This window comes from Corvus hawaiiensis, chromosome 7 (assembly GCF_020740725.1).
Source record: "Corvus hawaiiensis isolate bCorHaw1 chromosome 7, bCorHaw1.pri.cur, whole genome shotgun sequence".
NCBI classification, from domain to species: Eukaryota; Metazoa; Chordata; class Aves; order Passeriformes; family Corvidae; genus Corvus; species Corvus hawaiiensis.
In genome coordinates, this window is record NC_063219.1 from 569361 (window position 1) to 589496 (window position 20136).

General features: G+C 57.0%; 1 protein-coding gene across 32 annotated transcripts in view; it reads right to left on the bottom strand.

Moving 5' to 3' along the window:
* The window catches only part of PCBP3 (poly(rC) binding protein 3), a 54861-nt gene extending 35048 nt beyond the window's left edge, over positions 1-19813 (bottom strand). For 4 of the 32 annotated variants that reach the window (XM_048309362.1, XM_048309356.1, XM_048309353.1 and 1 more), the window contains exons 1-4: positions 19626-19786; positions 15807-15897; positions 9922-9996; positions 8647-8752 (exon numbers count right to left, since the gene is read on the bottom strand). In XM_048309362.1, coding sequence (XP_048165319.1) covers positions 8647-8752; positions 9922-9996; positions 15807-15897; positions 19626-19707 — 354 coding nt within the window. In that variant the 5' untranslated portion in view covers positions 19708-19786. Of the gene's footprint in view, positions 1-4244; positions 4336-6820; positions 6932-8641; positions 8753-9921; positions 9997-15806; positions 15898-18852; positions 18955-19625 lie in introns of those variants that run through there. The other 28 variants (XM_048309369.1, XM_048309360.1, XM_048309359.1 and 25 more) reach the window with 24 other exon arrangements.
* Between the last annotated feature and the right edge of the window lie 323 nt (positions 19814-20136).

Below are 20136 nucleotides of genomic sequence, written 5' to 3' on the forward strand. Positions count from 1 at the left end.
GGGTCCTGCATTAGCCCCAAAGGATCCATATCCTGCCCCAAAGGAGCCAGCACAGTTGGAAACACAACCCAAGGCATGAGACAGTCAAATATCAGCCCCCTAAGTGCCAGATTTTAGATGCCATTTCTCAGGGGAAGCCAAAGGGCTCCCCAAAAAGATGCTCATGGCCACAGACCCATGCTGGATGCTCACAGAGAAGGAGAGACCACAGGGAGGTGTGTGGGCCTCCAGGGACAAGCAGCCTGTCCTCCAGCATTCTGGAAATGAGAGGCACAGCACTGAAAAGAGCTCCAGGCACATTCCCAACATCCTTGGCAGCTGGGGGGACAGCTGAGAGGAGAACCCCTCCAGGGACTTGAGAAAGCAGAAAGCGCCCACCTTCCAGTGCACCCTCCGAAACAGATGAGATGCAACCAGGAGCATCTCTCCACAGTGCCCAGCAGCAGTCATCCCACGCCCCTCCTCGTTCCCCTCCTCCTCCAGAGCCTGCTGGCTGCCCTGGCTTTAATCCCACAAGCAGCATCATCCCAATAATTTCCCTCCATTTTCAATCTACTTCCCTCCATTTTCAATCCACTGATCTGGGGGCAGTCCACAAATCCCTTCATCCTGAGAACGAAGCAATCTACTGCTTCATCTCATCCCCATCTCCATTTCTCTAATCCCTGGAAACAGGGACGAGGTTTGGAGCACATGGGCTGCCCTGGAGGGGTCTGTCCAGGCGCTGCTGGACAGAAGGATGGGGGGCTGGGGCTGCTCTCGTGAATGCCACCCAACTTCTCAAAGCACCTGGGGCAGGTCCTAGCCCCTCCTGATCCAGGGATGAAGGAACAGGTCTTCCCACTTCCCCACAGCTGCCATGCTGGGGACGGAAGGGACAGATTAGGTACAGCACAGACAACACGTGGGGACCAAGCAAGGGTGACTGGGGGAGTCACAACAACCCTGGTCCCATCAATCCCAATCGGATCCAGCGCTCTTTGTCCACAAGCCCAAACCCATGGCTTTCACCCTGGCCATAGATGCTCTTTGATGATCAGAGGCATGGGAAGGGAGACTCTATTCTCTGCCTGCCCTGGAGAAGCATCCTGGCACCCCAAGGGGATCGGTGGGGATGCAGACTGACCCATCCCTCCCTTGCCAAGCACCCCCTGGTGCGGGGCCGGAGGAGGCGGGGGGGATCCCCTGCCGATAGCCACCACGGGGCCGTGTCCCGCCTGGCACCGTCCCCAGCCCAGGAGGATGCCGGGGGTGTGTGGCAGGGCTGTGTGGTGGCCGTGCCGGGCTGCACTGTCCCCATCCCGCGCGGTGCTGGCTCTCCCGGCTCCGGTGGCGAGGAGCAGGACGGCGGCCCTGGGCAGCCGGGGGTGGATCGCCGGCGCGCTGCGCTCAGACCCTGACAGCAGGCTCCAAAACTGTCACTCCCGATCTGTTTTCACTTCAGCTAAACCTCAGCCCCGATTAGAATCAAGGAGAGCCGCCTCTCCTCTCCCCTTCTCCCCGTGGTAGGTCCTCTGTAACCTCGGGTCTCAACGCTGCGCCAAACCCCAGCCCGGGAATGGGTGAACTGGCTCCCCTGGGAACTGGGGCTGCCGGAGACGGGGTCACAGCTGCCCCTGTCCCCAAACCTGGCCCTGGCAGCGAGGGCACAGCCACCACACTGGTTGCATCCCTGCGGGGCTGTGGGTCTCTGTCAAAATCCGTGGGGGATGCGCCACCGATATCACAACCTGCCTCTGCCATGGGTGGTATCCAAAGCTGCATCCACGGAGTGGAGGGGGTTTGGTGGCACCCACTGCCCGCTGCCAGCTCACTTAGCAAACCCAAATTAAATGTATAAATTAAACCAGATCCGTGGGGGTGTGTGCGTGCGATCACAGCACCGGGATGGATGTGTTCAGCGGGAAGCTGGGAAAAAGCTCAGTGGATGGAGCCAGCCCTCACCGACTGGGGAAGCCTTCAAATTCCCTTCCCAACTCAGCTGGCCAAAAAGCAGCTGCAGAGAACCGGCAGACTCCCGTCATGGGGGCTGTTACCCATCCTCACGCTGCAGGGCTGGAGGGCAGAGGTGTCACCCTGCGGGTTTGGGGACCATTCCCTGCTCTCCAAAGGCACACACAGGCTGGAGCCGGGGCTCCCAGTGCTCCGCCACCACTGGGATCCAGCTCATCCCAGCGTGCCAGGCGTGTGCCCCCCCGGCACGGGCAGCCACGCCGCCGGCAAGGTGCCCCCTCCGCCTGCTCCACAGCAAACATCCATTTTCCAAGAGGGCGCCTGGAGAAAACAATTGATCCCCTGAGAAAAGCAATCCTGGGACCACCAAAGCAGCATCGCTGGCTGGTACCCAGGGGAGCGTCCCTCGAGGTGGGGGGTGAGCAGCTCCCTGTGTCCCCCTGGGCCACCCCAAAAGGGAGATGGCCACCACCGAGGGGGTTTGGTCCATCCACACCGATCCTGACAGCATTCCTCTTCTCTACTGCCATTTTGAAGGCATTAAAATAATGTTGGAAGCACTTATAAAGAGATTTTTCCCTCCGCCTTGAGCAGCAGCCTTTTGTCCCCACATCAAAATGACCATTTTTCTTTGGAGGAATAAATGTCCTCTTAATTCAGCAAGATTAAAAGAACATTTCCTACAGTTATTTCCCAAGAAGAAAAATTTGCTTTTGTGTCTGAGAACGCTGAAAATATTTATATATAAATGAATCCCTAAAAGAAAGGGGGAAGTCTGAGATTAAGAGCTTTGCAAATATTACTAAGTTATCCTGGAATTCTGTATTAAGAGCAAAACCCCAGCTATTAGGAAAGAATGCCGGGGTTTTTTCTTTAATTCAGGGTTGGGTTTCTGTATCAAAATGCAGCCCAGCATCTGTCCTTGCAGCTGTCAAAACAAAGGTCAATCATTTTACAGAACCTTAAACACAACGTCCTTGAGCCACTGTTTCTGGTTTATTTTTAAGTCGGACATGACTTCCAATTAATAAAATCAGACTGTCTAAGATGGTTCACATTCAAATTACATTATCCCAGAAAACTCAGATTTCGAGAAAAACATATCCAAGAATATTTTCCCTTTATAGGACGGAGATGATATTTTGAGATTCGTTTCAACAGCTTTTAGGTCCTCTACAACCTTGGCCACTAATATTTCACTTTACTACTTAAAAAGTGATGATGAAACCAAGGAAAATGCAACAGAAACATGATGGCATCAGGAAGAATTTCGACACCCTGAGGAAAACAGGTATCTGAGGGCAAGCAGAAAACAAAGCGAGCATCATAATAGAAGGGATTCCTCTCTCCAAATCAAATTTCCCCGGCAAAAGGAAAAAAAATGAAGGGAAATAGGATGGAATTAAATAATAAAAATATTTACAACATTAAAAATTAATGGACGTGGAATGGAATTAGAAATATTTTTTTTTAAGCTACTGGAAATAGAATGGAATTTGAAATAAAAATATTAAAAATCTGGGAATACAGTGGAACTAAAAAATACTTAAAAAAACCCAAAACAAAATAACAGAAGGTAAAAATCAGATGAATCAGGGCTGGGGGCTTTATTATGCTGCCACACTAAGACATGACTAACATCCCCGTTATTTTAGTATCCGTTTCTTGAAGGCAATTCCATGTGTGCCATTCCCACCCAAGCGCGCACGCAGCTGACACTGTCCAAAGCCTGAGCTGTGAATCACGGAATTTAGGAATAGCTGCATATTCTGGTTAAGGAGGAGATGGACGCTTCCCTACCCAGGGAGACAATCTTTGGCACTGGCTGGCGGGCAGGGGTAAAATGGAATTTAACTGAAACAAAGCACGCGCTTCGAGAACGCCGATTTTGCAGAATGAATTCGCAGCAAGATTTGTCAAATTTTAACTTGCAAAAAAAATTTTTTTTTTTTTTTTTGCAAAAACGAACAAACAAAAATTCGGCAAAATAACTTGCCAACAATATTTTGGAAATATCTCCCAGCAGGTACTCGGGGAGCAGCCGCTAACTTAAGGGAATCCCGTTGCTCGCGCGCCGATGTCTCCCATAATCCCGCCTCACGCTGCCACAGACTTAAATTTCCTCCACAAGAGATTCCTTTAAAACTGCTCCTAAACATTCAAAGCTCCTCCAACCCACACCGGAGCCCGGGACCCGGCTCATTCCAGGACTCTTCCCTGACTTACACTGGTGGGAAAAGTTGCCCGCGGCGGGTGGTCTTCCACCAAGACAATCTTTTAAATCTCCTTACCTTTCCCAAAGAGCCGCTTTCGTGCCGCTTTGGCGGGAGGGGGATCCAGACAGATGGCCAGTCTTTTCACGTTTGGAAAGGATGAAAAATGCTACAGGAGGGGAAAAAAAATCCCAGTGATTTTTTTTTTTTCTTATTCCGCCGTTCGGCACAGAAGGGCTCCCAACCTCATTGGCCCTGGGAGATCCACCACGTGGCACGGGATGAAGGGCACGTGACCTATTTCCTCCCAAATCCCTGGGTTTGCTGGAAAGGGGGATGCACCCACTGCTGATGTTCTTGTCATTTCATGGGCTTTGATTTATTTATTTATTTTTATTATTTCTTTTTAAAGGCCACTGAGCAAATCTGGATGCCTCGAGGCGATGAGGGCGAACCAGCCAACGCTTCCAACATGAAGGAGAAAGGATCTCTGCACGAGATGAGCTCCGGTGCGCTGCCCGCGTGCAGGGGGAAATTTGGGCCCGTTTTATAGGGTGCCTGCCCACCCAGTGCAGGGCCAGAGCCTCCAGGAGGGACAGGAGGGCTGTGCTAAACCCTCCATCTCAGAGGCAGCACACAGTGGGAAGGACTAGGCTGAAGCCCTGCCTGCACGTCCCAGAGCTCAGCTGGCTCCCTGGGGAAAGGGGATGTGTTACAAGTGCTCCATCACCCAAACCAGATGATCTTGTGCCCCCATGTTGCTCCTGACCCCTCCTCAGCTGTTTCCATCCTCTGCTGCCCTCCTGGCTGACACACCAAACAACTGCTCCAAGAGATGACGAGTCTCCTCCTTTGGAGGATGCTGCAACAGCTTTCTGGGAAGCTGCACCAAGGGCAGTGCAGGGAGCGTGGCACACTCCGGGTGGGCACCACCTGCTCCCACCAGCCCGTGGCCATGCCAGGTGTGGCCCAAAGGGTGTTTCAGTGTCCCCCCGCAGACATTCACCCAGCCCAAAATGGGGCACAATTCTGGGGATCCCAAAATGGTCCCCGAGGCCCTGTGGAGCAAGGAAAGCCAAGCCACTGCTCCCAGTATCTGATTTTGGCAAGGGGTGTTCCCTTGTCCCAGCTCTGAGCCACCACATCCCAGCTGGCCATGGTCCACAGGACAAGCATCTCCTGTCCTTCCCTCAGCCAGGGCAGGTACCAGCCCATTGGTGTCCAGACATTCAGTTTGGGGAAGGGAAAAGGAATTTTTGGAGCCCCAGACATCCTCACATCTTGTCCACCAAAGTTCAAGCCCAACGGTTGTGCCAGTCAGAAGCTGCATTTTTCTGGCAACCCAAGTCTCCACCTGGCTGTGCCAACCCTTGGCTGTGCCATCTTTCCATGCTGGGGATACACCTGTTCATCTGAAAGCTCCAGCCAAATCTGCCTCAGGCATCTGCCCCTGGATGTCACTTCTGCAGAGCAGCCGTCCCCAGCCACCCCATCGCCCAAGGGCTCGAGCCCTTCTTATCCAGGGGTGGCACCTAAGGCTCCTTGGAGAACCAGCTGAGCTTGATGAAACAGCTGTGGCCACCTCCAGCTCTTCCTGGCATCACCACCATGTCCCAACTGCTGGTTCTTCCCCCTCCACGGCTCTGCATAGGGACTGGAAGCATCAGGAGCACAGCCCCTAATTCCAGGTTCTTCCCGAGGCCGGACTGTCTCACCACACTGTTCCCAAAACCACAAGTAAAGCCATAAAAGGCCCCAAACAGCGTAGAAAAGTGCAGGGCTTCACCCAAATCCTCTCCGGATCAGAGGGTCGTGCTCCTCCAGCTACCAGCCAGACCAGGGGTCACTCAATTCCAACAAATTCACATTGAGGGAGAAACCTTCCACACTCCAATGCAAACTACGGACACAGCCCAAAGCACCCAGCTCGCCGCTTCCCCCTCCCACGTCTTCTGATGGCCACAAGAGAAGAAACCTGAGCACACTGGGATAGTGGAAGTGGGTTGGGACGAGATGATCTTTAAGGTCCTTTCCAACCCAGGGCATTCCATGATTCTGTGGTTCCACGAACCCCCGCCCCACGTTCCAGCCCCCTCCTCCTTCCCCAGCGAGGCTAAAGCTGGCTCCCCAGTAATCTTCCCAATAATTATATAATAGAGAGGCAGGCGGATAAATCATTTCAGGCTGCTGTGCCAATAGAAAGCAAGCTGGATTAAAAGATCAGAACAAGCAATACTTAGATTAAAATGGTTTGTTATTTTCAGCTGCAGGGAAAAATCTCTGGCTAAAGCACAGAAGACGCGAAGCGAAGGCGCATCATCTTCTTTCACCCCAAACCCCGACCTTTTTACTTATTAGCCAAGACAAGTTCTAAGTTTCCAACCTCAGTCCAGGTTTTGCTTCCCAACAGGTAAAAAAATGCACTTTGCCAGGTCATATGACATTTTAGCTAAAGATTAAGAGATGCTTCAAGTTGTATTTTGCCCATGTGAAGACAGCAGAACCCTTAAACCAGGAAAACCAGCGCATGGCTCAGCAGATAACGTCACTGCCTGTGACAAATGTGGCTCCTGGCACGATGGGCACCAACCCCTTTGCCTTGTCCCGTGCCTCCCCGCACCCCCAAGCCGCTGGCAGGCGGATGCCAGGCTTACCGGCAGCACAGAGGTGGCAGTGGCAGCTGGGAGAAGCCCATCAGACAGCGGGACAGCTCTCTGCAGGGACCTATATGTTGTCCCCCTGGCCCCCAGCAAGGTCGGCGGCCCTGGGTGCTACGCTCTGACTGATGGCTTTGGAAGGGCGTGAAGGGGAGGCAGGAAAAAAAGGGGGAGAGAGGGAGCTGGCACTGGGGGCCGAGCTCTCCGCAGGGCATGGCGCTCATCAGCCCAGCCCGGATCGATGGGCGAGCTCTGCTCGTTCACCTTCAAGTTCAGATTGAGCAGAAGGGTCAAACTGGGAAATGGTTTGGCACTGGCGGGCGCGTCCCCATCCCCACCCTGCAGCCTCATGTCACAGCTGTTTCCCTTGCTGGAATGGAAAATCCCCACCCCACAGCATCTCCAGAACCAGCATTCCCACCTGAGCACATTGCTAACCCCGTAGAATCTCCATCCGTCTTCCAGCATCAGCAGTGACCACTCATCCCATCACCTGGACGGGAGATGGAGCAGCAGCAGTTTTTCCAGTGTAAAGCCCCTCAGAACATCCTGAGTTGGAAGGGATCCACCAGGATCATCGAGTCCAACTCCTGGCCCTACCGCCAGCATCCCACCTTGTGTTCTTCCAGGTATCTCGCAGTTTTTCTATTAAAAAGTCACAGTGCCACACAACCGGGATCAGCCTTGAGGTCCGAGGGTGGAATCCCACAGGGCAAGAGCTCCAAGACACAGCCTTGAGGAGGGCTTGGACAGAGACAGGCACCAGGCTCCTCTCCCTCCTGTGGATGTGGGAGAGGGGCTAGGACACACAGCTGGGAGAAGGGATGGGGTGGTGGACAGGGAGCATGAGAAGGCAGAAAAATTACGTCAGAGACCTTCCTGAAGGGAGGAAGGTGGGACCTGTGGGATGTCATGATGTTCACCCAAATGATGCCTTAACAACCCATTATTGCAGAAAAGCATCTTCACTAAAGCCAGAGAATAAAACGCCCTCGCTGGACAGGTGATGGCAGAAACCTCGGACCAGACACAACCAGGACCCACCACATCACCAGAGGCCATGGATAAACCTCCTCACAGGTTTTTTTTGCAAGTTCTCCCCTCGCTGCACCTGACTGGGTCACATGCAGCTCCCCTGGGAAACCTCCATCCCCCTACCCAAAGCACACCCTCATGTCGCAGGCGCAGGCTGTTTGCTCTGGCCGGTATCTCCCAGCATTTTCCGTGCAGAAAACGGGGATAAGTGACACTTCTAAAAGGAATGGGAGAAAAGAGAAATGGGTTTGTCTGTCGCTACAACATTTCTGCTTTATGGAGCTGTCTTCTCCCTCGGAGACACGTGTCCTCCTCTCCACTAATGGAAAACGTTGCCCCGCCATCCATTCGTGCCAGTCAATGCCTGGGACAACACGATGGCCTGGGGCCACTGTGGATCTATTTTAGTCACAAAAGCAGAGTGGCTGATGAAAATCACCCCGTCTCTGCACTTCCCAGCTCAGCTCTTCCGCTGGTTTTAATGGAATGGCCAGCGTGGCAGAAAGCAGGCGGCGAGGGCAGAGACGGCGGAACGGGGGACCTGCACAGATGCAGGAGAGAGGCCCCAGCACCCTCCCTGCAGGTGTTTTACAGCCTAAGGCACCTGCAAAGACTCCCCCTCCCAGGATTTGCCCAGAGGAGCTCTGGCTGCCCCACCCCTGGAAGTGTTCGAGGCCAGGTTGGATGGGGCCTGTGGAAGGTGTGCCTGTGGAACAAGGTGAGCTTTAAGGTCCCTTCCAATGTGAACCATTCTGGGATTGTATGACCTGGAAAGGACCTTACCTTACCCTGCAGGATGGCCTCGAGCTCCAGAGTGATTCCTGGGAGGGTCTGGCTGGACCAGAAAAGGGCATGCTGAGCATGGGGGGGAACCCAGCAGTCCACGGCACGAGCCTGCAGAGCAGGACATGGCAGAGGTTAAGGCAAGGCACAGAGGAAAGACCAAAGCTGCTGCTTAATGTGAAGCTCAGAGAGAAATAAAACACAGAGAAATAAAACACAGACTGAGGTGGGGGTCAGGGGAAAATGATCAGGAGCATCACCTCCAGGTTGTGTTTGGGGTAGGCAAGCATTACTTATATTTTTTTCTCTACGTTGCAAACAGGTTTGGGCAGATCCTCAGCATCCACCGACCACAGGAAATCACCCTGTGGGGAGGGGATCCCTGGGATGGCAGAGAGACCCCCCCAGGTGACCACGGCCCAGCGGCCCTCCTCTGTGGTCACCTGCCTGTGGTCCTGCCCAGCTGTGGAGCCAGGGGTCTGCTTCCTGCAGAAATCCAAGGGTGATGGAAAGCACCCAGCACGTTTCAGCGCCGTGGGTGCCGGCTGCACTTCTGCTGCTGCTCCCAATCAGTTAACTGGGGCATGCACTACCCGTCAATACAATCAATGGAGCAGCCTCAGCTGCTAATAAACCAAGTGCCAGGGGGCAGGAGAGCCTCTCCACCGCCCAAAACGTTCCCTGGGCAGCAGGGGGGGTGAGTTGCAGACCCCTTGCTTGGAGCTGGTGCTGCTCTTCATGTGCTGGGGCACCTTGTGTGTTAACAGGGAAAACCTTCCTCTTCCCAGTGACTCAGCAGCCTCTGTGCTCATCCCCAGTGACCTGGGCACTTCCCTGCTGTGGGAAGGAGCCTGTTAGTGGGAGGGGAGCCCGTGGGACCTCCTGAGGTCAGTCTTCAGTCCTGCTGATGCTCACAGCAGCGTCAGCACTAAGATCAGAGGGGGTTGCCCAGGGCTTTATCCCTTTGGAGGTTGAAAACCTCCAAGGATGGAGCATACACAGCCTCTCTCAGCAGCCAGCTGTCCTCAGAATTTAGGTTTCTTCCCTCAATAGGTCTCTCCATGTCCGCCAAGGTAGCGGCCGCAGCCCCAGCTGCTGTCACCTGCAAGTAGCACAGGTCCCAGGATGGACCCTGAGGGACTTCCCTCCTCTCCACTGAGCCTACACAAGCCAGATGAATCTTAGATCCCAGCAACTGCTGCAATGGTGACATCCTGTCCCGTGGGCGCTGGCCAAAACTAAAAAGTTGGAAAGGATGGAAGCCCCAAACTGTGACTCACCGTTGGAGGTCCCGCAGGGACAGGTCGGGGACCCTGTGGAGCTGGGGGTCAGCAGTGCAGGAGGCAGGGAAGGATCTGGAATACAGCACATCTCAGCGCCCTGAGGAGCCCAGGCAGCCCCCCCACCCAGAACCCACAAGAGCATCCTCCCAGCACTGCTGCCATGGTCAAGGGCAGCACAGGGAACAGGGAAGCACAGGGGCAAATTGGAGGAGTCCTGGGTAATTGCTTTGTTCCAATCAGTACAAACTGCTGGTCACTGATTCCAGGACTGATAAAAAGAAGGGAAAATCCTCATCATGGCACCAGTTCCATCAACGTACCCATGAAAAGGGAGCTCAGGCAAGGATTTAGGAAACTGGAAGGACAAGGGGTTGCAAAGAAACCCCAATCCTTCTTCCCAGAGCCAGTGTGGGCACAAATCAACAACCCACACCCCACAAATTCACGGGGGAAGAGATTTGTACTCATCTTCCAGGTCCTAGGTTTCAGTTTATCCCAAGGCAAGGCTTAGCATCCAGGGAACGCAGCATTAAGGAATTTGTTAGCAGTTTTCTTAATCAAAAATGGGTCCACCTCTCAGCAGCTCTGCTCCCTGTTGTGTCCCACCCTTTCCCCCACCAAGCTGCAGGTGAGGCACCCAGCCTGCCTGTAGCAGGCACCGGTGCACACCCACGAGGTGCTCTCTGCCATCAGGTCACCTCCAGTGAAGTGTTTTAAAGGCATCATGAGATGCACAAGCAACATTTGGGCTGCAGGGAGACTATCACCCTTGCCATCATCTCCCAAATCCTCTCTCCAGCACAGCCAAAGCCCCTGCACCTCGTGGCTGCCCTGACAGTACAAGCAAAGGAGTCAATTACACTTTTTTCCTGGTTGTTCTCTCCAGTGGAGCATGCACTGGTGCCAGGAGAGGCACCAGTAAGCTTCTCCCACCAAAAGCTTTCCACCTCCTGATCCGTGGCAGGGGAGAGCACGGCTCCATCCCTGCGTGGCCAGCTCGCCTTCCAGCTCTCACGGACTACGTCCCATCTGGAAATTTGGTCAGGAATGCTCACAAGGATCGGGATGCTGAAGGAGTCATTTCTGAACAGCAGAGTACCCAGATCCCAGCAAAATCCCACCTACTGCTCCCACATAAAAGCACCTGAGGATGCAAGGAATTCCAACACAGCGATGTGGCCAATCCCAAAAATCAGCCTCTGGAGACTATGGCACTTCACTGCCCTTAACTCATCCCAGTGAGGCCACAGGGATCCAGGGGCTCAGCAGCACCCGCAGCTCGATGGCCCCACCGCGCTGGAGCCCTCGGCCACCTCGTTCCAGGGACTCAGAATTTAGTCTGGGATGGGAATGGAGGAAACACAAAGATATGGACAAAGCTGGTCCAAAGAGGGGCCATCAGCAGGATGCCAAGGGGAAGGAGCTGAGCGTGGCTCCAAGGGGAGCTGACGGTACTTCCATGTGGGAGCAGGTCCCGTGCCTGGTCCCACAGGGCTGTGAAAACTCCCTGCTTTTGCTCAGGCAGTGTAGGATGCCCTATCCTACCATCCCAAATACCATATCCCCCACTCCATACCACTCCCCTTTCCTAAAAAAACCAAAGCCTGCTCCAACACCCATCCTGCCTCTCCTGCAAACTCAGGACTTCAGCTTCCCCGCACTGGAGAGTCCTTGGCTGTTTGTGCCCATCAGGAACTTTCCTTGGGATGTTTGGGACCGTGGGGAACCTGTGTGAGGTCCAAGCTCTGCAGAGAGCATGGAGAGCTTGGAGAGGTCCTCTGGCTTTGCTGTGACCCTCCAGGGAAAATTCAAGGTCTTTTGGAAGACAGGCTGTGCAGTGGTGAGGAATGGATGGGATGGGAAGGGCTGGGATGAGATGGGATGGAATGAGGTGAGGTGAGATGGGAATGGGGTGGGATGGGAATGGCTGGGATGGGATGAGACAGGATATGATAGGATGGGGCAGGATAGGATGGGATGGAACAAGATGAGATGGAGATGGGGATGGGATGGGGATGTTCTCCCACCACACCACCAACCCCTGATCCGCAGTACACCCCACAGACGGGAGTATCAGTGACATGGCTCCATCTGCATTGTCCCCCGAGGCTGCCAGCCCCCTCTGTGTGGGAGGGAACTCCCCTTCCCTCCAGTGGGGATGCAGCAGCCCCTCCATCTCCATGTTCCGGGGATCTCGGTGCCGCCGCTCCCCGTGCGGGGAGAGAGGGATCCTCCCCTGACCTGTGTTCCCATCATCCGCCTGCCCGGGTGTTCTCTGCAGACAAGGCAACGATTTTAATGTCCCAGTGAACAAGCTGTCGGGATGCATCAGCCTCAAAGGGCAGCCTTCAGAGCTGCCTTCTCCTCCCGGGCGCTGCCTGGGCAAGGAAAACCAATTCCAGCTCCGCGCGCACACGCGCGTCTCACCGGTGCCTGTGATTTTCCAGCCTTTTCACGAAAAATCCTCGCAAACCCCGCTGGTGAGGAGGGGGAGGCAGCGGGCCCGGGCCGGGGGTCGCAGGGGAGGCGCCGTGGGCCGGCAGAGGGGCAGCCCCGCGGGCAGAGCCCGGTGATGTGATGGGACCTGAGCGCTTCGGAGCCGTCAGGAGCCCGGGCAGAGATGAGCTGAGAAAAGCTGTGAGCAGAGCTGACATCTGCCCCCTGGGCGGGTACCTAATGAGCGGAGACATTGTCCATTTGCGGAGATGAGGGAAAGTTAAAAGATTTCCGAGCTGACACCTGGCAACCTCCACCGGCGTTCCCGGGCAAACAGCAAGGGAAGGAGAACGGGAATGGGGGACTGGAACCGGTCGCCCCCGGGCTCCGCAGGGGTGGGTGAGCTGGAGGGTCGCGGCGTTGGCATCTCAACAGCTCATCCACGCTGCCCAAATCCCCCCTGCTTGTGATTTCCTGCCACGTTAGAAGAGAAGCTGGTGCTTTCTGGGAGCTGGGGGGGCCTGGCAGGGTCCCATGCGGCCCCATACCCTACGAGAAGGCAGCGGCATGGCGAGGAGCACATCCCCAGCTCCAGCAGCACACCAGAGCTGCCCTGGGCTGGGATCTGGGCACGGGTAAAGGCTCCTGTGCCCCGTGGCCTCCACATCCCAGGAGCATCCCAGGATGGCACTCAGCCCCCAGCACCACCCAGCAGGCCCCCCCACGCTTCCACAAACCTAGTTCAGTCAGTCCCTATAAATCCAGCCTCCCTAAGCCCACTTGTCACAAGCTCTTCCCCAGCTCACCTCCAGCCTCCTCGCTACCCACCACCTTCCACTGGTGACAAGACAGGAGCGATGGAGCGGCAGAAGGGAGAGCCCTGTGTCACCCCTATCTATCGCCTCCCCGTTTTCCCCTCGGGAAAACCTGGCTCTAAAAGTACCTGTGAGCCAGCAAACACCCCCACTGCCCCCCCCAAATCCCTGGCAGCGTGATGCTCTTCTCCCCACCTGCCTGCCTGCTTTCCCAAAGGCTGAGTGGATTTATGGGGAAATCATCTCCCTGCAACTATCCTGGCTGAAAGGGGAGATCCTGGAGCATCCTCCAGGCTTTCCACCAGCATAAAAAGCAGCTTAAAAGCACTGACGTTACTCCACACGGTTTTCACCAGCTCCACCAACAAACAATCTTGGGTCTAAACCCCATTACAAGCACGACTGTCACCTGCCTAGCTCCAGGGATTTTTGCTCCTTTCCAACAGATATAGCCAGAAACGCCCAAAAGAAGGGTGCAAGCCCTTTCCTGGGATGCCTGGGAGTGCAAACAGCAGCTGGGCTCAGGCTGCTCCTCCCTGGCACCCGCTGACCTGCTGGGCTCGAGCAGATGGAGCAGCCACAAATCCCCCCGTAAGCCAGGGAAGGGACTAATCTCCTAGAGGACAAATCGGTTGGCGAGGGGGGGAAGCTCAACATTCCACCTTTTCCTCCCTCCTCCGACAAACCCAGCAGCATCCAGCATACCCAGAGGGATCCCAGCATCCCCGAGGGTGGAGGAGGCACCAGGAGTTTGGGTACCTGGTGGAGACCTGGTCTGGGGACACGCAGACATTTAGGTCATGGCAAGCTAAGCCTTACATGCCCTGTGCAAGGAGACACAGCAGCTGGTGTCTCTGTGGGGAAAACCACATCTGGTGAGCTCTTAAAACTTCCAAAGTACTCCCCAGCCATGAAGGGCTGAGGCTTGTTCAAGACTGAGAGGTCCTTGGTGGGCGTAGGAAGCTGGAGGAGCAGCCACTGGGATGAGGTGGAGCACCCACAGTGGAATCCCTGGTCCTTCCTCACTGTTGGAGGAGGATTAGGTCCACTGGAGTGGGTTAGTCCAGGTCCCAGGATGGGATCTGGAGAGCCAAACACTCTCTCCAAAACACAGACATCCCCAGAAGGATTTGGGAATGACAACGTGCCGATGTCAAAGCACTCATGGGGCTGGCGCCGAGCCCCACAGCAGATCCCACCAGGGACATCACCCCCGGCCACGCTCACCCCGTGTCCCTCAGAAAGGTGTTTCTGCCCAAAGGACCCCAAACCAGAGGTCAGCCCAAGGACACAGCCTGGTCCTGCTCCCAGGGCCATGCACAAGCAGCCAACCCTCTCCAACTCATTCTCCTCCTGCTCCAGAGCCCACGGAGAGCAAGGAGGTCACCAAATTTTGTGCCACCCTTCATTCTTCTGGGTTGTGTTTTTTTATCCTCTCCTCCTTTCTTTCTTGTGTCCCCTCTTCCCTCACTTCAGGGCTGGAAAACTCCTCCTGTGTGCTCACAAGGGACAAATGTCTCGCCAGATATCGTCAGCCCTGCTCAGAAAACTCCGAGGTGGGCGAGCTGATGAGGACAGGCACAAGAGCGCTCAGAAACGCTTGGGAGGAGGAGGCTGCAGCCCAGGGAGAGGATGGGAAGGGCACAGGCTGGGATGCATGGCATCTGGGTTTGGATGGCACCCTGCACCTCGGATGGAGGAGCGTGGACGGTCAGCAGAGCCTGGGGAAGCCCTGACGAGGTGTAACACCCACCAGCGTGGCACAGCATCAGTGCCACCTCTCTGGGGAACCATATCCCACTGCACATCCCAGGGAATGGCCTGGGACAGAGGGTGAGACACTGTGTGTCCCTGGGGACCGTGGCCACTCAAGCTATGCAGTCAGAACAGACAACTTCAGATCCCTCACTCATCCATCCCCATGCCCCAGAGGGGAGATCCGGGGAAAATCCCAAAATTTTCCAGAGGGAACCCCAGAAAAACCTGTTTTCCAGGCGGGAAAACTGAGTCACAAAGGAAATCACCACAGACAGGCTTGCCTGCCCCATGGAGCCACACTGTCCCAGGGAAGGGCTTCATTTCCCAGATACCCTGGGCTCATGTTATCATGCCCTGCCTTCCTGTTATGACGACCAATAAAAGCCTTTAAATAGGGAATAGTGTCCATATTTTAAGGAAAGCTTAGAGGCACACAGCGAGAGAGCATCTCTGGAGGTCTCTGGTCCAGCTCCCACCCCGAGCAGGGTCACTCCAGAGATGGATTAGGCTGCCTGGCACGAAATAATTCCACCCTGGAACCTCAAAACTCTATCCAAGCTCTCCATTTTCTGCCTGCACACAAGGAGATGTTCCCTGGATGCCAGCACCAAAAAGCCTCATTTTTAGCCTTTCCAGAGCACAATGGGCAGATCATCACAGATCACCACCTGGATAGAAGGGGACAGCTCCATGGTGGTGCCCACAGTGATGATGTCCCCATGCCCATGGTTGTGACCCCATGCCCACAGCAGTGTCCAGCCCAGAATGGCCACCAGTCTGTGTGACCTGTGCCAGGGGGGGACATGCCACCGTCAGGCCAAGGGTCCCCTGGGCAGCCCCAGGCCTGTGGTGGGGCCATTCCCACCTCCTCACCTCTGGAGTGTGTTCCGGGCGCAGCACAACGTGCAGGCACATCTGGCAGCGTGGGGAGGGTGGAGCTGCAGCTGGATGGGCGGCTCTTTCCCTGCGGAATAAAGGGATCAGAGTCAGTTACGGGGCAAAAGCATCCTCCAAGCAAGGTGTCCCCCACAGCAGGTCCCTGTCCTGGGGACACCCGCACAAGCGTTTGAAGCCAGGCCAAAGATGCCACCACCCCAATTCCCTCAGGACAAGCAAGTCCCAGAGGAAGCTTGTCCCAACCCAGCTGACCAGAGTCCTCTAAGGCACAACCAGAGCCCTCCAGGGTGCTTGGATTTTCAGGAAATCATCACCTTGTGCTGGGAAAGTAGGGACAAGGGGGTTTGCTCCTTGGTGGCGGGGATGCATGAGTCATCCTCCAGCCTGATGCCCTTGAAACAGAGCCAAAAAAGCTTTTACCCAAAGTAGCCAGCAATAGGATACGGGAGCTGGAGCTCCAGGATTAACCCTTTCCCAGCAGAAGCTGGCTGGCTGCCCTCCCATGCAGATCCTTTCTCCTCCTCTGCTCACTGCTGGGTTTTCCCACTGTGTGCACCCACCAGCTTGGTGGGCACGATGCCAACACTGCCCTGGCAAGGGCAGGGAGAGGGACATGCCATGAGACCCCAGTGATGGGCTGCTACCGGACCAAATGGGGTTGGAAACGCAGGCCCCCCACGTGGGGAACAGCATTTCTCTCCCACATGTCCCACCACAAAGCCTGCCCAGAAAACAGGACAATGTTTGGGGTCCACCAAAGGGAAAACACAACTCAAAAAAATAAGGTGGAAAATGTAAAGCTCTTTGTTTCGCTCTTTTGGGGGGAAAGCTCTTGATTCCTACTCTCCTGAGTCCTTGTTTCATTTAGGAACCCACCATCCATCCATAGCTCCCATGGGATCCCCACTGATCGGTGTGCCAAGACTTGATGGACTTTCCCCAAAACAGGGGGAACCAGCCTGCTGGAAAATCCCATATTCCCTCCTTGACAGAAAACAGCCCCTTGGGGACAGGTGGGAATTCCTGTGTTAGAAGGAGGTTTTCCTCCCTGCAGGCAGGCAGAGAGGTGCCAGCACCCAGCTTTCCTGCCAAGCTGGTGACAACAGCCCCGTTTCTGCAGTGTGGAAAGGTGGGAGCTTCAACCCATGGCCGTGGCAGTGGGCACGAGCATCACTGAGCTGGGACAGGGCAGGAGGATGGAGGATGATGCTCCTTGCCCAGGGCTGGGAGTGAAGCGCCCACCCAGGGGTGGCTGCAGCACCACAGCCTCACTGTGCAGGGCCCCAAAACAAGCCCAGACTCTCCTGGGGCCATCAAAAAGAGAAGGGAAAGGCGCTGGGGGTTATATTGGCACCCACCAACACCATGGCCCCATGGATCCAAGCATCGCTCAACCCACCCCAGCAGTCTGGCAGCAGTTTTGGCACCGGCATGGACCTGCCCTGCGCATTTGAAGTGAGCTCAGACAGGGATTTCCCTCTCACATCCTCCCACAGGCCGCTATGGAGATGCTCCTTGAAAGCATGGGTTAGGTCACGGAGATTCTGAGTGGCTTCCTCACCTCCCGCAGGGCTCTCCATCCCCAGCTGGCTTCCTTACAGTCAGCACTGGGGGCTGCTAAGCGTCCCCTCCACCCTGCGGGATCCCTGTGCTCCTGCCAGCCCACCCAGGGGTGGGTGCAGTGTCCTGGATCTCCCAGCAGGACCACCCGCTCCCTTGTGCTGCATCCCTCAGGATGCACCGGCGCACTCGGCTCTCCCAAGGATGGGCAGCACGAACCGCCCAGGCCTGGAAAGGCTGGAAATCCCCCACACCCCCAGCACCAGGGGCACCACGGCCCCGAGCTGCCCCCTCTGCCCTTGCTGCCTGCAGGACTGGGGGCAACCCCCGCAGCAATTCCCGGGGGCCCTGCAGCCGCCGCGTGCGGTGGGGATGCTCTGCGGCGCAGCGTGTGCCGAGGATGCTGCACAGGGCTGGGCTCCTGCACGGAGCCCTCCCCAGGACGGGTCTCACCCACACCCCGGGAGGACTTGCTGAAAGGAGGTGGGCAATAAAACACTGCCCCAGGAGCGAGAGCTGAATAAACTGACCCCTCCTGAGCCCAGGTGATGAGGGGTGCAACCCCAGTAGGGAGCAATCCCAGCACCAGGCACCCTCTGCTCCCTCGAGGAACTGGAGAACCAGCCCAACGATCAGGTGGGTGCCAGGGGGTTAAAATTAGATGGTCTTTAAGGACCCTTCCAACCCAAATCATTCTGTGATGATTCAGGAAGGACAGAAAAGTCCTGCCTGGGGAAAGGGGCTCCCAGGAGATGATTTACCCAGCTACAGGGGAAGTTTGGAGGCCTGGGACCCCTTTTCTCCTCCCCCCAGCGCTGATGCTGGGGCTGCATTTGCACTGCTTGGTGACCACCACACCTGGAGCACGGGCTCATCATGACCACCAGCCTGACACTCGTGGGACCCCATGGGTGCTGGCACCCAAAAACCAGCAGCCAGGGCTCAGAAACACACACTAGACTGACACCGTGGGACCTCTCGGGATGTTCCCACCCAAAGCCATGCAGCATCCCCGCTGTCACCCATCCCCGTGCACGCTTCTCCCTGCGGTGACGAGGGGGGGGGGGGGGCGGAAAGCCGCTCCCCTTGGAGACCCCCCCCCCCCCTTGTCCCCAGGTGGGGACAGCACTTTGGGCTTGTTTCAGCACAGCCCGGGAGCCTCCCAAGGCTGGGAGCCGGGGACCGAAAACTCCCAGCAGCCTCGCAGAGCCGCCCAGCCGGGAAGGTGGCAGCGCACGGGGACACCTCCTGGGGACGGGGGGGACACGGGGCCAGGGTCGGTGGGTGCACGCCCTCCGCTCCCTGGAGTGATGCCGCACCGGGAGCCGCCTCGCCCCGACGCTGCCCCACCGCACCCACCCGCGGCCCCGCTCCAGGTGCCGGGGTGCCCCTGCGGGACCGGGAGCTTCGTCCCGGGCCCCCCACGCCCAGAACACACTCCCCAGAGAAGGCAAAGCCCTACCTGTGTCCGGACGGCCGGCCGGCCGGGCGAGGGAGGGCCGGGGCAGGGCTGACTCAGGGGCGGCGGCAGCCGGAGCCGAGCGGGAGCGCCCAGCCCTGCCCGCCGCCCCCCCGGCTCTGCCCGGCCCCCCGACTTCCTGCCCCGGCCCTTCCCGTCCCAGACACAATCCCTGCCTCTGAACCCGCTCCTCCCCTGCCTCAACTCCTTCTCTAGCCCCTGCTCCTGCCCCTGCCCCTCCACTGCCCTCTCCCTAAATACAGCCCCTGCCGCAGCCCCTGGACCTGCTCCTCCCCCGCCCCAGCTCCTGCTCACCACCCCACTCAGTCCCTACTCCTGCCCCCGCCCCTTCACTGCCCTCCCCCTGCTCCTGCCCCCAAACCAGCTCTGCCCCTGCCCTGTGGCGGCTTGGGGGAGTCCGCGGTGACACTGCCCAGGGTGGCACTGCCCCAAGGTGGTGACACTGCCCAGGGTGACATTGCCCCAGGGTGCTGCCATTGCCCGGGCACCCAGCCTCACCCCGGACCCACACCCTGCGGAGCTCCTGCACCCAGAGCCGGCCGCATTTAAGGAGGGACCTAACCATGCCACCATCCTGGCCAGCAGGGATGGGCGGACAGGTCCGGTCCCACCTGCCCGCGGGAGGGACAGAGTGGGGACAGGGAGCTGGCGGACACGTCTGCTGTGGTCTGGCCACCCTCCCCAGGACCACCTGGGGGGCTCAGTGGGGCTGGAAGTCTGTATGGGAATACCCAGGCGGTGCCTAGACCCCTTACAGGCTGGCTTGGGTGGAGCTGGCTCGGGGTGACGGTCCCCGGACGTCTGGGATCCTGCTGCCTCGCTTCCAGGCGGGAACATATAAATATTTCAGCGGAATAGCCGAGCCCTGTCAGCTTGCATCTGCTTCTGTCAGGGTGAGCGCTGGGAAAGGGGGAGGAAAAGCGGGGAGAGAAGATGCCCTCGGAAGATGCGTCATCTCCCGGCAGATGGGGCGCCAGCTCCGGGCCCCGATTCTCGGGGGGCTCCACCTCCTCTACGGATGCTCTTCCACCCGGGAGAAGTGCAGGGCTGCGCTTCAGCCCCTCCTGGTCCTGATGGCCGGACTCGCCCCATGAGCAGCTCCCGGGGGCTGCTGCCAGGCTGGGCGGCGGGATGAGGAGACTCGGGAACTCCGCTTGGAGCACAGCGGGCAACTGTTCGGGACCCTCTGCGATGCGGCACAGCCCGGACTGGAACAAATCCGCCCCCAGGAAACAAACGGGGCGCAGAAATAAACCCAAGCAGCCA